We start from the raw sequence: 16,597 nt of genomic DNA on the forward strand, positions 1-16,597 counted from the left end.
TCCTCTGGGAACCCCAAAACTGATGCGCGCGTGTGAATAAAAAAAAAGTTTTGCAAAAAAAAAAAAGTTGCTTTCACTATGAAATCTACGTGGTCAAGAAGGTGGAACAAATGGCACAGAATATGTTATGGCGAATAATCTACTCTTCGAATTCATTTCTTTACATTTTTGTCTTTTTTTCCTTTGATTTTGACCTTCTACGACATTGGTATCGTTTCTAAATGTTTTCCTTGCAACTAATGGTATATTTTTGCCCATTCAGCAACTGTTTTGCACGATTTACAGTATGGTTGAAAACTTTTTTTTTTTTGGAAACGGCCGAAAATTCATGCGCGCGCGGATGTCATCCATATAATCAAATCAACATGGCCTAAGCAGGATAGGCTTACAGCTTGTAGAAGAACAGAATTGAATTGGTACATAGGTACGTTCCTAGCGTACTGCGGCAGATCTCGTCTGAAGATGTCAGAATGGCTCGATGAAAAAATGGAGACGGGAAGCAAAATATATACTGTTTCGCACGCGGCTGGCTGGTAAGTTGACCTCAATATCCACTTACTGGATAAGGTCGTAACAAGGCAAAGCTAAGCAGGATTGTTTCCCACGGACACATCAAAGAGCAGATCGGCACTTTATCCTGAAGGGCCAATCAGGGAGGAATTTACCTTCTGGCCTCTCACGCCTGTGCAGTCAGAGACAAAGGGGCGGTAGCAGCAAAGGAGGGCATATCATCTTGAGTGCACGTGTTTATGCGAATGACTTTCAGCGCCAGTAAAACGACTTTTAAAAATTTATCCAAGACAAAAGAGAAGATAGAGAGCATAAATTGCTAAGCTGGAATGCACTTTGTTGTGTCATATTTTCCATAAGTTGAAGTCTGAATACAGGGCGAACATCAGTACTAGTGATTGTAGCCGTAAAACCCCCGGAAAGACCCTTTAGGCAATCCCAGACTTTATTGCGCACTGTGTGTTGACTGGAGAAGGTCAGTCGTCGTTTGACAAAAAGTGCCCAAATCTCTGTATCCCAGGACGGGCTCAGGTTGTCAACGTTTTGTGAACCTTCCTAAATGTGCGATAGTCACTCGAATACTGCTGTTACGCCACGCCCGTCTGTTGTTAACAAAAAAATCGTGCCCGAATTGAAGTTGACCATACAGGCAAACGTATACTCATTCATAAAGTTCATTCATTCATATCATATGTATACAGCGCTGTACATTGGATGAGGGGTCTGTATGGGGGTTACATGGAATTTAGAAAAGGATTATTGCAGAAAAGACAGCTGAGGTAATGTAGCTAAAAGTCAGGTGATTTTGTATCCCCAAAAATATTATCTATCAGAACATAATGGGCATGGATTTCTATTTGGATATCTATGCGTTTATGGTGCCGGGTGAGGAATATAGTACCGGGTACTACCAGGTATAGAGCATTAAAACTTCCATTGCCAATTTTATTTGTGAGGTTTAGAGATTTTAAAAGCAAGTCATGAGACATCAGCACAATTCAACATCTACATAATATATGTTTGATTCCAACTCTACTAGGTACCCCGACATGTGTATCCAAGCGTCAAACCTTGTCGCAGTGGGAGGGGAGATTACCCAGCAGAGCGAGGACTGTCTGTACCTGAGCGTGTGGCAGCCCGACCCAGTCCCGACCCGAGCCGCAGTCATGGTCTGGATTCACGGCGGCGGGTTCAGGACGTAAGGAGAGAACATTAACAACCTTGTATTCAGAAGTAGTTAGTGTCTTTGGTGGTTTTGTATCTTTGCCTGCACAGAAAAGGTTGACAGCACGTGGGCGGGGATAATTGACAGGCAGAATCCCGGTAGAGGGGGTATTCCGTTGAGGAAAAGCTTCCGCAAATGTTATAGGCATCTCTACGGTCAGTCGTTTTGTGCATCTGAGCTGTGTTTTTGTGTTTGTCCGCATAGATAGGCTGACTGCTGGTGCGTGGGGGAAGATTGACAGACAGAATGATAGGAGGTGAAAGGTCTCAAAATCTAGCCGATCAACAAAATTTGGGCAGCCTGTGAGAATTGCGTACTTGCTAGAAGTATGATTTTTTTTTATTTCAGACTTGACAATGTCGAACCATTTTCCCTTTTGGCACTTGTAAAACTCGATTATCGTTTGATATTTCTAGTGGCTCGTCTGCGCAGTACACAGGGAAGTATCTGACCGCAGCTGAAGGAGTGATCGTGGTGACCGTCAACTACCGAGTCGGTCCGCTGGGATTCCTGTGCACAGGAACTGATGACGCGCCCGGAAACATGGGTCTGACGGACCAGCTCCTGGCCCTGCAGTGGGTACAGGACAACATACCGTCTTTCGGGGGCGATGCCTCCCGGGTGACCATTTTCGGTCACAGTGCGGGTGCGTCAAGTGTAGGTTTCCATCTCCTGTCACCGGCAAGCAGAAACGTCTTCAGCCGGGCTATTTTGCAGAGTGGTACCGCCGTGTTACCGGGTATGCTCGACACCATGTCCGACGCTACTGACAAGGCCACGGGGTTTTCTGAAAGCCTCGGCTGTCCAACAGAACACGGTGCAACAGCGCTACTGACCTGCCTGCGGTCTCGGGATGAACAGCAGTTTGCGACGTTCACCATGTTCCAGCCGGTTGTGGACAACAACTTCATCCCTACAAACCCGTCGGATGCCCTTAACCATGGCATGTTCAAAAAGGCCGACATTCTGATCGGGACCAATCCAAACGAATTTGTCTTCTTCTTTAGCATCCTCGGCATTCCTGGTTTCAGCGTCGGCTCGGAAAGTACGGTCGACAGAGAGCAGTTCTTACAAACTATGAACGCAGGCATGATACGAGTACCAGAGCTCAATGCATTAGCATTGGAGGCGGTAGAGTTCCAGTATACAGACTGGCTACACCCTGACAAAGACACAAGGTACCGGGACATCCTTGACGCCGCAAGGGGAGACTACTCCTTCGTCTGCCCGGCTGTTACCACGGCCCGCGCCCATGCCCGACACGGCGCCGCGGTGTACATGTACCGGTTTGCTCATCGCGTCACGGCGTCGCCCTGGCCCGACTGGGTTGTGGCGACCCACGGTGACGAACTCCAGTTCGTGTTCGGACTGCCCACCATCCCTGATGTCGGCTACAGTACAGAGGACGCCGCAGTGTCCCACACCGTGATGCGATACTGGGCAAACTTCGCCAAAACAGGGTAAATGTCTTTTCAAAGTAAACAGGTTCCAAATGCCAGGTTCTGGTTTAAATTTAGCTGATGGTTTAACTACTGATGTAGCTAATATAGCTAATATAACCATAATGTGCAAGTCATAGTAAAAGAGGCATACCTTTTACTTCCGGGTACAGCAAGCCTTAAAATTGGTAATTTCTTATAGCTGAGCTGTGTGCTCGTGTACTTTTTTGTCCTAAAAGAGCAGGTTGGCAGCACGCGGGCTAGGGGAGATTGACAGGAAGAATGACAGGAGATCATCAGAATCTGACCGGGGGGCGAGCGAAAACTGGAGGTGGACATAGGGGCATTTTCAGGCAACGGCGCAAGTCTCAAGTCTCCGATTACTTATTTACTTTTGCATATACTATAACCTGTGGTTGGATTTTATCGCACTTTTAGCAATCCAAACAACGACAGCGACAACAACTTTAACGGGCCAGTGTGGAGCGCCTTCACGGAGACTGACAGAGCCTACATGTTTCTGGACGGGAGCGGGCCGAGGATGATGGGCGGTCTGAAGACTACTGAATGTGCCCTGTGGGACGTCTACGTGCCATCACTCATCAACAAAACAGGTATCCATGAGAAATGAAGGTGTTGCTTTTGGTCCTGCGTGTGTCTGTGTTTCCGTATATTTGTGGTCAGCATAACTTAAGAAGGCATTTGGATTGTGATGATAATTCGTATCTGGAAGGGTGTTAGAAAGACAACGGTTAAGATCAAATTTGGGCCTCCTGGTAGCTGACATATGTTACTGCATCTGAACTTCCGTTTTTCGTATCTTTTGCCCTTTTCAATTAAAAGGTCAGAAACAAGAAACGGAGTGAACGTGAAGATCTCAAAATTTGGGCAGCCATGACATGATTCAAAAAGCCATGAGTTACATATTTTTGGAACTCTAAAATCCCTCCGATTTCTTGATTTTAAAGCAGGGTTTTTAGGTGAACATTTCCCTTTGCAGATCCACAAGACCCGGTGACGCCGGAGCCCGCCCAGTGCCAGACAACTGCAGAAGTTTCCCTCCCAACAGTTTGGGGTCAGAGTCTGACACTGGCGCTTTTCTTCAGCTTCATCAAGGACGTCCTCAGCTTCATCACGGCCATCCTCGCTGTGTAGGAGATGATAACTGAAACTTAGTGATACAGGCTGGCCAGATAGTAATGATAAGCCGTACGTGGTAGTACCTTAGTACCGAATCTGGATAATAGATGGCTCTTTTTATTCACGACAGCTGCAAATGACAACATCAACTTCGCTATGACCATCTTGGTGATGTAAAAGTTGGTGACCGGAACTGAACGAACTTTTGCCAATGTTAAAGCTCCGTTAGGCTGAAGAAATTGTACTACTGGGTGTTACATAGAATAGAGTTTTGGAATAAATCATTAGAATTTGATTCAGCCTGTGTCTTAGAGTGCTCATTCAGACGGGGCCACATGAATCCTGCGTATGTGGCTTCCGCGGCCGGGTTCAATGTCCTTTCGGCTTAACGTGAAGAGAGCGTTATGTGTGAAAAGGTTAAGTGTGACATGTCGTTCAGGGTAATATAATTCTTGAACCAGCTTTGCCGGGGCACGTGCCTGGGAAGCTCGTGTGTTACGCCGAAGGCTGCTTACACTGGCTCCATAGTACAGATAGCGACCCATTTCGTAATTGCTCATACGATTCTATTACAGGCTTGCAGGGGTTCACGCTAATTGGCTTAAATTACACTCGTTCCTGTTGGAAACTTTGTTACTTAAAGGGCGTTCCTTGTGTAATGATATAGGATGGAAAGGTAATAGCCAGGTGTGCCTGTAATTACGACGCTGCCACGTGGTAATTATATCAGCTTGTGCGCTAACTCGGCAATCATAGCTGCACGTGGCAATTAGATTTCATACGTTCGTCATCATCGTTAAGTCTTATCACCATAGAAATCATCAAAAGAGACACTGAGAGAAAATTGTTATATTCCAAGATTTTTCTTTCATTTCAAGATCATAAAAGTAAAATACATGTGATTTTTGTACCCTTTTTCATGAAATTGCAACTGCTTATCACATTTTCCTGATAGGTTCTACAACAAAAATGTATGTATCAAAGCTCAATTTTACCTCAGACAAATCGAAAAATCTAGTTTTAAACCCTGACAGTGTATATCCTAAAATGAATTCAAAGTATGCCTGCGGAACCATCCCTGGACCATGCTCAGACACGACTCGTGATAGTCCACGCGTATCAAGAACCGAGCCTGGGGCAAACCTACGTTTGAATACGCGTAAACTATCAAAAAATGTGCATAAACCCAACCCATCCAGACACAAACATTATTTAGATAGGTACGGTTCTGGTTACGATAGTTCGTAGTGCCAATTTATTTGGAATTTTTATTCGAATTCCCGATTCCAGCGGTAGTGCATGCGGCGCCCGGCCCTTCCCTTAGCGAGCAGGGGCCTGGGCTGCAGCAGAAGGTACCGGAGACCGTGGCCGAAGCTGCGCAGCTTGAAGCGCGGAGCTCTAGATCTCTTGGCGACGCCACCAGGGACGGAGCCATCCAGGGTGTAGACACCGTCGTTGGCTGGTTCCCATTCAACATCAGGTAGGACGGGCATGGGAGCGAGGTCGCTGAAGATGTCGGAATTTTCGTCGGCGGATGATTCGGGCCACCAGGGGTCGCGACCGACGGCGAATGTCCCGCCAAGTAGACACAGTACGATAAACATCGTTTTCATCGTGATTCTGAAGTCTGGAAACAGAAAATAAAGATAATCTCAAACTTTTATCTTAGACCACAATGCCTAGCACTTTCATTGCGGGGTCTGCAGAGTGCTCGACCAGGAGGCCCCGAGTTCAAATCCTGTTATGCCATCGATCTTAGGGAAAGGCAATTTACACGACTTTCCTCACTTAACTCTGGTGAAAATGAGTATTGCCTATTGTCCTCTGTTGGTGGTAGCATAAAAATTAGTTGAAAAAACTCGAGTGCGCCGTCACCACGTCTTCCATGAAAAAAGCAAACAAAAAAAGTACCTCACATCGCACATGCGGAATCTAAACTGGCTTGTTCATATGATCCCTGATGATTCACAGGGTTTTTTTTTGTCCCAAAACGCAGGTGCCGTCAAGCAAAAATAATTGATACACCTCCAAAGCTTTTGCGGCTAACAAGCCTGTTTTAATGAGGAGGAAAATGGTTATCACTAGAATGTCTCATTTTGGGTACTGCTAATGAGGGACTTAGAGTGGAAGTACACCTACGCACAGCACAGTACAGGAAATCAACAAAACACTTCAGGCTGGCGCTGTTCTGTTCAAGATTGACTTCTGGGATAGCAAATTTGACTCACAAAAAAATGACATAAAAGTGAGATTAAAAAGTTCCATATGTTCATACTCGTACATCTACAACTGTCTGAAGTAGCAAAAAAATAAAAACCTGTAGTTAGTGTATAGATATAGTAAGTTGCCACGTTCTATATACATGTTGTGTAATAATATCACTGTCATCGTACCACCATGACCTGTGTAAGTACTTAGCTTGTAAGAACATAAGCTTACAATAAAGATGTTTCACTACAAAAAAGGGGTTATACCGCATTACGGCTGGCCATAGTTACAATCTGACTCAAACGCTCACACAGGTACATCTTAATTAAATTTTATGTCACCACTGTGGTAACCAGATCTCCCATAGCCTCCCTGTATCTCTCTAATTGGGTGGAAGTGTTGTCCGCCCATCCATGCCCAGGCTTATTATTAGCGCACGTCGTTTTTCAATTACTGGAGGCCAGGAATCAGATACATGTAGGCCGGTAGGAAAGAGGCCTTCCTGACTGCTTGAGGAGTTAGGCCAGTAACTGATATTGACACCTACTGCCCACATTATCAGCACATTTGTATCAGTATGTCACACTGTGGACATTTGAAACAGCACAGAATAAAGCACCAAGACGGTCCGTTATTTTCTGGATAGTATCCTGTAAATGAGCCCAGGATTTTCATTGATTTCTCGTCAATCAACAACGTAGCAGTTTTGCTCCATGAATGTCAATATACATTGGAATAGTGTACTTTCAATTTTGAATAGAATTGACTTTGAAAAATTTTGGTGTTCGGCGCCCTAAAACTGCACTGATCCCATTTAAAGGCCAAAGGCGGTTGAAAAAAAATTGTTGAAGAAATTTTGAGACAAGACCAAACCTTGTGAGAATTATGAATATTAAGATTAATACTAACCTGATGTTTCCCTTGAGTTGTGATGGATGATTGAGTCACACAGTCGGCTGCACTAGTCCTTTCCTGCGGAAGGAAATATGCAGTTAAGAGTTATCTCCGGTGATGATGAGGCTTAAGTTAATGTAATTCTTGAGTGCCAATTGGGTTATACCAAAACCCTGTTAGAAGGTATGATGTGTTTAAAGTCGTTTGCTGTACCCGGTATATTACTGTATGTACAGTGGCGTAGTCCTCGACCGGACTCTGAATTCGGAAGGCCCTTGCCGCTTTTTCATTCTAAATTCTTTGACGAAAACCCACTGTGCACTATGGCGCTACCCTCAAGGAAGTTAACTCCTTGCTACCTGTTGGGATCCTGTGGTTTTTGCAGTGCCTTGGAAATTTCATTCTGTGCGGATGTTATCACAATTAGATTCGGTCGCCAGGATCCCGGTTGATTTTAACTTCCTTTAAAAAAAATCCAGGACCCCCCGTTCCCCAAAAAGAGTCCGGCAACGTGGGCGGCCGAACTAGCCTTTAAAAGACCCGACGGGGCGCCGTTTCCTTAAAATATATTATAGGACCTAAGCAAAAGTCTAGGTGCATGAAAATGGGTCATATGTTAGAAAATTGGTCCTTTGTAATAGTAATTACGAACGGCATAGTCAATAAATAGCACCCAGATGACAGTCATTTTCGATGTATCAAACGGACAAGTTCTGAGATAAGTACCCTTTACGTACATCTGACGAGTTTGCGGCACGATCAGTTCACATTGCATTTAATAAAAGTCTATTTATACATGATATATGTAATTCAGATACAAGAAACTCGTATCAAAACATCTTTTAACTTCCGTGGATAATTTGTCGCGGGATGGACCGTCAGAAAAGAAAAGATCAAACGCGTAGTTTGTCGTCGGTGTCTACCCTCATACTGGTGGCTCATTTCTAGTGCACGCTCCAGAAAAACGAATCTGTTTGACGATACCAAATTTGTCTAAACCTTCTAGATTCAATCAAGATGTACAGTTCACATTAAGAAGAATGAAACCACGAGCTTATTAACACAGATCTGTATTTGCTGCTTGCTCTTGAAGGCATCCGATGAAATTTTAGGACGGCACAAAAAAAAAACGAGACCAAGACCAATAATATTCCGGATGGGGAAATCTGTCAGATATTGATATTTACTGCCATTTAAGCACATTTTCATAATTAATCGGGTGACAGTGTATTGCTCCGATTCATTGACACTAACCAAATCCCTGTCCAATAAATTAGACGGAAACTACTCGCGCCTGCTTCGGTTCGCACTGAACGTTCCCTGGCAGAGCCGCATTAATACAAAAAAACTCTACAGTGGTCTACCCCCGATCACTAAGACCATTCAGAACCGAGGACTGGCCCTTGCCGGTCATGTGGTACGCCACGAGGAGATGGCCGCCTAAGTACTCATTTGGCAACCGGACGCAAAAAGAAGGAGAGGTCGACCTCCTGACCATGAGTGAAGTGTGTGAAAGGATATATTGATCGGCACGTCGTTCCACAAGGAGGACCTGACCTAAACTGAACTCATACTTGAAGCATTTAAAATAGCCCCAAAACTACATGAGGCGTCTCTTTCTTTTTTGGGTACGACCGATAAACTGCTACGATGCAAAAGCTACCGACCGTTTTTGTCTCACAGGTATCAATTTGCTATGGGGTAGGGTTAATTCAACTTACTACAATAAAATGATGACAAGAAAATTGACTTTGAAAATCCAGCCCTAGCATTGAAATTGCATTGGGTGCCTCTAAGTCCCAGCTAGATACATCGTGCGAAGCGCATGCAGTTGAGTTTTTTTTTCCGCGCCGTGCCGTACACCGTAGATTTGGGAAGAATCGCACTGAACGTTCTCAAAATTCAACTTTTACCCATTACAGCCATTTCTTCTTACATCATAGGAAAGAAATACAATGATGTCTTTTAGAAAAAATATCATCTTACGAGCATTGTCGCTGTTTGTGACCAGGCGTTACGATGCAGATAATTAAAAAATTACAAACATGAAACTGCAGCGGCACCTGCATAATCTTTTTTCCTAAATTAGCTTTACTTTTATGGACAGTTAAGCAAAGTAGATCGAATGTTCCTTCTTACTATAAAGTTAGAATTTCCCAGAAGGACGCATCTTACCTTTTCTTTCAAAACGAGCAGAAGCTTCCCTGCGATCGGCCGTTTCGGAGCTGATTCTACAGCAAACTACACAAAAACCCTAGAGGTCTCCCACTCTATACGTGTGACGTCTGTGACGCTGTGACGCTGTGACGTTAGGGCGTCTGTACGTACATCCGCGCAATCGTATCGTAAATTGATCTCTCATTAGATTTAAGATCGAATGTGTCGTAAAGCATTTTAGACAGTACGAGTTAACCATTGTCAGATCAAAGCTCGCGGTGCGTGGTAGGAAGCGTTTATAGTGAGTAATTTTTCTTTGAAGTTAAGCTTGCAAGAAGGTCCTTATGTTTGGCACTGCGTCAGAAACCATTAGAAAATGGATTTCTAATTCTCCATATGATTACAAAAAAGGGATTGTTTCATATGACGCACGTCAGATGACGCATGTTGCTAATTCCCAAATCGGGCAAATCCAAAAAACAACTTCGTTAAAAATCAATAAAATTGGAAATTTTAATTTCCCAAATGATCATGAAGAAAATAACATTTCCTCTGAGGTATACACACAACCGTGAAAACACAATAGGGAACAGGTGCTTTGTCAAATGACGTATTTTGCTAATTCCCAAAACTGTTTCTTAAGGAATCAAAGTCATGAAAACCACTGCAGCCAAAAGACCAGTTCTCCCATGAGATTTATAGAGTCAAAGGACGCATTTTACTATAAATATAATTTCCAAAGACGGTCACGAAGGACAAAACATTGGCAAAACGGTTTTCCTCTGCGAAATTAAATGACCTTTCGGAAACTATCAGATTGAGACGCAGCTGCGAAAGATAGGGGTCCTTTATTAAGATTAATTAGAAAACCGGACGTTAACGCGTGTTTCACTGACAAAACCAACCGCATGAATGGATCAACTTGTTGTAAAACTTCAGCTGAAAAAATGTCATTTGATACTATCACTAGCATGCAAAACAGCAAAATAACGAGCAAGCCATATTGAACAGCGCACAAACAAGCTTCAGGTAACTAGTTCATAACCACCCATCTTGATTGATACAATTGCAATGGGAATTTTCCTGAATGAAATGGCAAATTTAACATCCTGGTGTAGGATGAAGATGGATTAAAAAATCTAAGAGTAAAAAAATCATACTGATGCATGATAAAAGAATTAATGTTCTTTGCCGTAGAATATCGATGATTTGGGTCTATGCTGTCCGACCCTGGTGGTCCATTATGAGAGCAACCTTGTTCCCATATATGTGCCTACAATTAACAACTTTCCCCCACGACAGTCGTCATGTATAAGTGGGTACACGTGTGTAAGGGTCTTCCATTGATTGACGTCCATTAAGCTTATAAGACAGTGTCACTGCGTTTATCACAGAGCAATTCTTTCTGCTTCCATATTCACAGTGCCGGAATAAATGGGGTCATCCGGACTAAAGTCAAAGGCATTACATGTGATTTTAGGGCGGCAGTAGAAGAAATGTTGGATGAGGAAATCTGTCTCATATTCACATTTACTGCTATTTCTATACTAGCACATTTTCATCATCATTTCATGTTTGAAGCAATTGAAATAGTACGTTACGTTCCTTTGATTTTCAGTCATTATTCATTTCGATTTTTGGTACCACCAATAACTAGATAGATAGATCCACCCTACGATACAAAGCACGTCACTGTTTTCCATGCCTCACAGATATCAGACTATGTTATGGCCATAGGTTTAATGTAACTACATTACATTGCTACATTCAAAAGAATATGAATTTTAAAATCCAGTTTTATTTCCATGAAATCGCTTTGGGCGCATTTAAAATGGGACATGTCGGCTTTAATCGTTTTGTGGCCGTGTTAATGTACTTCCGCTGCGTCTCCTGTCGTTTAAAGCACTCAGGGAGCACTGTCCGTTTTATAGGGGCACTTAAGGCAGAACATGGGCGTTATTTTCCAAGAGATGGAACGTCAGGAGACTTTTGTCGAAATTGTGCGTCGTGTATTTTGTGACATTACATCAGTATCAGTCTTAACTCATGCATTCCCTATACGTGGTGCGCTTCACTTCATCTTATCTTCACCACATATCCAGACCGATTTCGGTGAAGTACATTAGATAATGTCATTCCAGTACTTTCTGTCCTTCATAGCGGACACCAGGGCAGACCCTGTGAGACTGATGTCTCTTTCAATCATTCACAATAAAGTACGTAGTATGTGGTCATCCAACCCTGCGTTTTTCAGCATAGTACCTAAAAAGAGAATTAGTCTCCTAGCAGGTTCCTAGATATCAGAAATTGTTCCAAGAACGTTCCTGGATATATACACATTCTACTTCCTCTCGCTTCTTGTTAATTACATAAATCTAGTTTACTGTCTGATTAGTTAGAGTTGATTTGTCAAAGGCTGTAACTTTATATGATGTTTTTTTTAATAATTTTTTTAAATTTAGGACTAGTGGGTATTTCATTGCATACGGTGTGAAGTACTGCTACTTATAGTATGCATTTTAGTGACGGAGGATCGAGAAGATTCTATTAGGCTTGAGCCCCAAAGCATCTGCAAACCACTGAACCAATGCCTGACTTCGGAACGGATTGGCTGGTGGTTGGGCTGAGTGGGGCATTAGTCGGGACGCGTTCAAATTTCACTCAAATTTCTCTCAGATTTGATTTGATTTGATTTGATTACTGACGAAAGGTAGGCTCCCGAACTGCAGCCAGCCTTGGTTGGTTGGCAGTTGGAGGAAGATTCTGAATGTGTGACAGAGGTGTGACAGAGGCTTCACACTGGCACTCGTGACACTCGTGACACTGTAAGCAGGTAGTGTTTCGTTCATTGTGACCTTTGACCCAACATGGCGACCGGTGGAAACACAGAAACAGTTCGGAGAAGTTTGGACCACTCGTTTCACGCTAACACCGTTCTGTGCGCTCTGAACGAGCAGAGAATCCAGGAGAAGTTCTGCGATGTAGTTCTGGAAGTAGAGGGGCGGAAGATCCCGGCTCACCGTAACGTCCTGGCCGCCTGTAGCCCCTACTTTGACGCCATGTTCGGTGGAAACTTGGCCGAAAGTCGCAGCAGTCAGGTAACTAACGACTAGTCGACTTTAGTGAGTGAACCAAGGAGGTTAAAGATTCATCAACATGTACAGCTCCTTGAGTGAATATTAAAGAATAAAATGTGATAAATTTAATTGAGCTATGTAGCGCATAAAGCCTTGGTATAGTGAATGATAAACCCTATATGCCATTTTCAGGGTTAACGGTTAGCAAAACTCAAAGTCAATTTTCATTTCATTTTTCAATGTGCGTGTACAGTGTATTGCAATATGTCAACATAATACATGAACAAAAGGCTAGACATGGACTGTTTACAAGTTTGATAGGGACCTTCAGATTTTACCTCACACGTTTGGGCCAAGTCTCAATCAGCTTTGTGTGCATTTCTGCAGTGCCAGTCTAACCTGTAAGAGGTTGCTTGCCATTAGTCAACTTTGCCATCACTGATTCCAGTGTTCTCACTGAAATATAATATTGTAACATTGTTGTCTTCTTTTAGGTGACACTGACTGAGGTCAGCCCTGAAGCAGTGAGTAAAGTCATTGAGTACATGTACAAGGGACAAGTTCAGGTGGACCCAAAACATGCAGAAGAACTGCTTCATGTATCTGACCTCTTCCTTATAACAGAACTAAAGCTAGAATGCCAGGATATCCTCCAGAACATGCTGGACTCCAACGATGCCGTCCAGTGCCTTCGAATCCGAAATCTGGCAAAGATTTACAACATGACAACGCTGGAAGAGAAGGCCATGACTTTTGTACGCCAAAACTTCAGTGAGATCGCGAAGAGAGAGGACATCCTACAAACATCTATTGAAGACATGCGAACACTCTTGTCCGACGACCACCTACAAGTCGAAAGCGAAGAGTCCATCCTTGAACTTATTCTACGATGGATTCAATCTGACAAAACTAACCGGGAACAGTACCTTACTGAGCTAGTCAAACTTGTTCGGTATGGCGACGTCAACAAAGACTTCCTGTCAAAAGTCAGGATGGAGGACTTGGTACGTGAGAGTGAAGAATGCCAACTGCTTATTGACGACATCATGTCCAAGTTCAGAACTGAACTAGAGGCAATCCCTGGTATGAAGACAAGAGGGGGGAGGTTGAAGGAAGTTTTGATGATGGCTGGTGGTTATCTCACCTCAGCTGCGGTGAGGTTTCCGATACAGTACAGCCAGGCGTATGTAATAGAAGAAGGGAAATGGATGGGCCTTCCTCGGCTGCCCTCTGCACAAGGTGCTTACGGTATTGCTGCATGCCACAGACAAGCTTATTCAGTCGGAGGTCTGTTTGCTAGACCAGTCGGATCCAGAACCACAGCTATAGTCAGCAGTGTTAAAGCTTATCGTTACGACTCGTTGTCTAATACGTGGACACAGGTGGCAGATATGAATGCGCCAAGGGCGTATCCGGGGGTGGCGGCTTGTGGGGGGTATGTGTACGCTATCGGGGGGCTGAGTTCTGGGGGGCTTCATCGTAACAACACCGTGGAGAGATACAGCCCCAAAGAGGACCAATGGCAGCATGTCGCATCCATGAACAGTGCTCGCTTCAGTGTGGCGACTGTTGTCAAGGATGATCGGTAGGTTTAGTGTTTAACTTTACAACAGTACCTTTGTAAAGGTATGCTAGTTACACCTTAAGTTAGTGTTTGTATTATATGGATTATTTAACCTTCTCCCTAGGCCTGCAGCGCTTAACCCAGAGAGTAATGCAAATGTAAGTGACTTTTCTGAAAGAGTTGTCTTGGTCTATAAGTTGCTTTTATCAAGTTTAGTCCGTAGGTCATAGCATTGCATTGCAACAGGTATTTTCTAGAGACAAGTCCACCATTAAAAGGCATGAATGTCCACATACATTTAACAGTAAAATACATCCAGTATGTTGAGTTTTTTTCAGTATCTAGCAGTGTTGTATTGTAATGGTAAATCCATATTATATATGCTGCCCTTCACAGGTATATCTACTGCATCAGTGGGAAGGAGACCGCAGTGACCACCAGTCAGTCAGTAGAAGTGTACGACACCGAGACTAACAGATGGAGATGTCTACCCCGTGCACCAATCACGTTCGAGGAGGTACCCTTCGCAGAAGTCCACCCCGGGGATGGTATGATCCACGTCTACAGTATCGGCCAATCAGAGTGTGTTTTTGACCCCAAGAGCGAACTGTGGACAGTCGTATCGGATGGTCCAATTCCACATCTTCCTGACAGTTCAGTTAGAAGGAAGGCGGCTGTACACGTTGAAAAGGGAGTGATTCACGTGTGGGGAGGGCATGACAGAAACAACAGCAACACAATATATTCCAATGGGTTTGTGTATAGAGATGGAACATGGACAGCTATGAATGCTGGTGGGATCGCTACCATGTCAGCAGCCTTCTGCAAGCTCAAACTACCAGTAGAGTTTCTGAGAGGACTACATGGCAAACAGTGAAGATGACAGTTTTTTACATGACTTACAAATTCATGCATCTTTTTACTTTCGGGTCTGGAAGTATTGATTATTTTGGGTGGCTGAGCTGAGACTTTGTGTACCTGTTTGTCTGAACAGAGTAGGTTGACAGCACATATGGCAGGGGAATGATTGACAGGCAACAGGACAGAGTAAAAAGGTCAGACACAGGATGTGGGGGGGGGTCATGAATGGCTTAGAATCTGTCCTGGAGCAAGCATGAAGTTGTGGTTGGCAGGGGGGAATTCAGGAAGCTGAGTCTTCTATACCTGAAGTTGGAGGAGGTTAATTATGAGGGTTTTTTTTTGCTTCAGGCAAACACTAAATCAAGCAATTCCGCTACCCAAATAAACATTACCATTGTACAGTAACTGCTTTATTACATTCCACTTTTTAAAGACTTACTACCATTATACAGTTACTGTTTAATTACATTCCAGTCTTTTTTTTTCAAGATTTACTACCATTGTACAGTTCACTGCTTCATTACAGACCAGTCAATTTTTCCAAATTTACTACCACTGTACTTTTTTATTACATTTCAGTTGCTATTTGATATTTTACCACCATTGTACAGTTATTTTTTTATAACATTCAAGTTGCTATTTTAAAATTTCCGACCATCGCACATCACTCCAGTCATGTTTCCTTACATTCCTGTCAATTTTTCAAAATTTACTACCATTGTACAGTTACTGTTCCATTACTTTCCGGTCACTTAGGCCACACCAATTTAATTTGTTGGTTCTCGGATTCGCCTCTTCATTTTTTTCTGAATCTGGTTCTGAATCAACTCAAAAATGCTCATATTTTGTCCCCAACAGTTGAGGAAATTCCTTTTCTTCCTAGTTGTTACAGTTTTTTCCATCTATCAATGCAGTGGTTTGATTAAAAGTTCAAAATTTATACTTTAAATTTTAACCCAGCCTTTTTTGTTGACTTCATGGCTCATATTGTAGCATTTGGGGCTATAATAGGATGCCTAGACCTGTTTTTATTTTATTTTTTTCGCCCTGTCGCTTCATATTTTTTCTGAAAAAATCCGAGAACCAACAAATTAAATTGGTGTGGCCTTAATCAAAATTCACTACCACCATACAGTGGTATTTTCATTGCATTCCAGTTAATATTTGGAAAATTTACTACTTTTGTACAGTTACTGGTTCATTACATTCCAGTCACTTTTTAAAAATCCACTACCATTGTACAGTTACTGTTTTACTACATTCCAGTACCTTTCTTTCCAAAAGTTACTACCATTGTACAGTTACTGTTCCATTACTTTCCAGTCACTCAATCAAAATTCAATACCACTGCATAGCACTATTTTAATTACATTCTAGTTGCTTTTTCAAAATTTGCTACCAATTCACAGTACTGCTTCATTACATTGAAGTCACTATTTTAGAATTTACTCCCATTGCACAGTACTGTTTTATCACTATTTAAAAATTTACTGCCATAAGGCATTGTACAGATACTGAAATT

At 42.9% G+C, this 16,597-nt stretch overlaps 2 protein-coding genes across 2 annotated transcripts in view; both read left to right on the top strand.

Moving 5' to 3' along the window:
- The window catches only part of LOC109483355 (cholinesterase 1-like), a 12,425-nt gene extending 8,048 nt beyond the window's left edge, over positions 1–4,377 (top strand). Inside the window, exons 3-6 of the mRNA XM_019786348.1 lie at positions 1,550–1,708; positions 2,152–3,195; positions 3,613–3,788; positions 4,175–4,377. Coding sequence (XP_019641907.1) covers positions 1,550–1,708; positions 2,152–3,195; positions 3,613–3,788; positions 4,175–4,329 — 1,534 coding nt within the window. The 3' untranslated portion in view covers positions 4,330–4,377. The remainder of the gene's footprint in view (positions 1–1,549; positions 1,709–2,151; positions 3,196–3,612; positions 3,789–4,174) is intronic.
- Positions 4,378–12,440: 8,063 nt separating this feature from the next.
- On the top strand, positions 12,441–15,851 carry LOC109483354 (kelch-like protein 12). Its single transcript, XM_019786347.1, has 3 exons — positions 12,441–12,671; positions 13,145–14,235; positions 14,611–15,851. The coding sequence occupies exons 1-3, from the start codon at positions 12,441–12,443 to the stop codon at positions 15,089–15,091; spliced, it is 1,803 nt and encodes a 600-aa protein (XP_019641906.1). The 3' UTR covers positions 15,092–15,851.
- Positions 15,852–16,597: the final 746 nt, after the last annotated feature.

The sequence above is a fragment of the Branchiostoma belcheri genome, unplaced genomic scaffold (assembly GCF_001625305.1).
Source record: "Branchiostoma belcheri isolate BF01 breed outbred unplaced genomic scaffold, Haploidv18h27 scaffold64, whole genome shotgun sequence".
NCBI classification, from domain to species: domain Eukaryota; kingdom Metazoa; phylum Chordata; class Leptocardii; order Amphioxiformes; family Branchiostomatidae; genus Branchiostoma; species Branchiostoma belcheri.

Excerpts from the sequence above, each read along its gene's own strand:
- LOC109483354 (XM_019786347.1), top strand. The coding sequence starts at position 12,441 with ATGGCGACCGGTGGAAACACAGAAACAGTTCGGAGAAGTTTGGACCAC. Across the intron at positions 12,672-13,144 it reads CCGAAAGTCGCAGCAGTCAG|GTGACACTGACTGAGGTCAG; the intron begins GTAACTAACGAC and ends GTCTTCTTTTAG. Across the intron at positions 14,236-14,610 it reads ACTGTTGTCAAGGATGATCG|GTATATCTACTGCATCAGTG; the intron begins GTAGGTTTAGTG and ends TGCCCTTCACAG.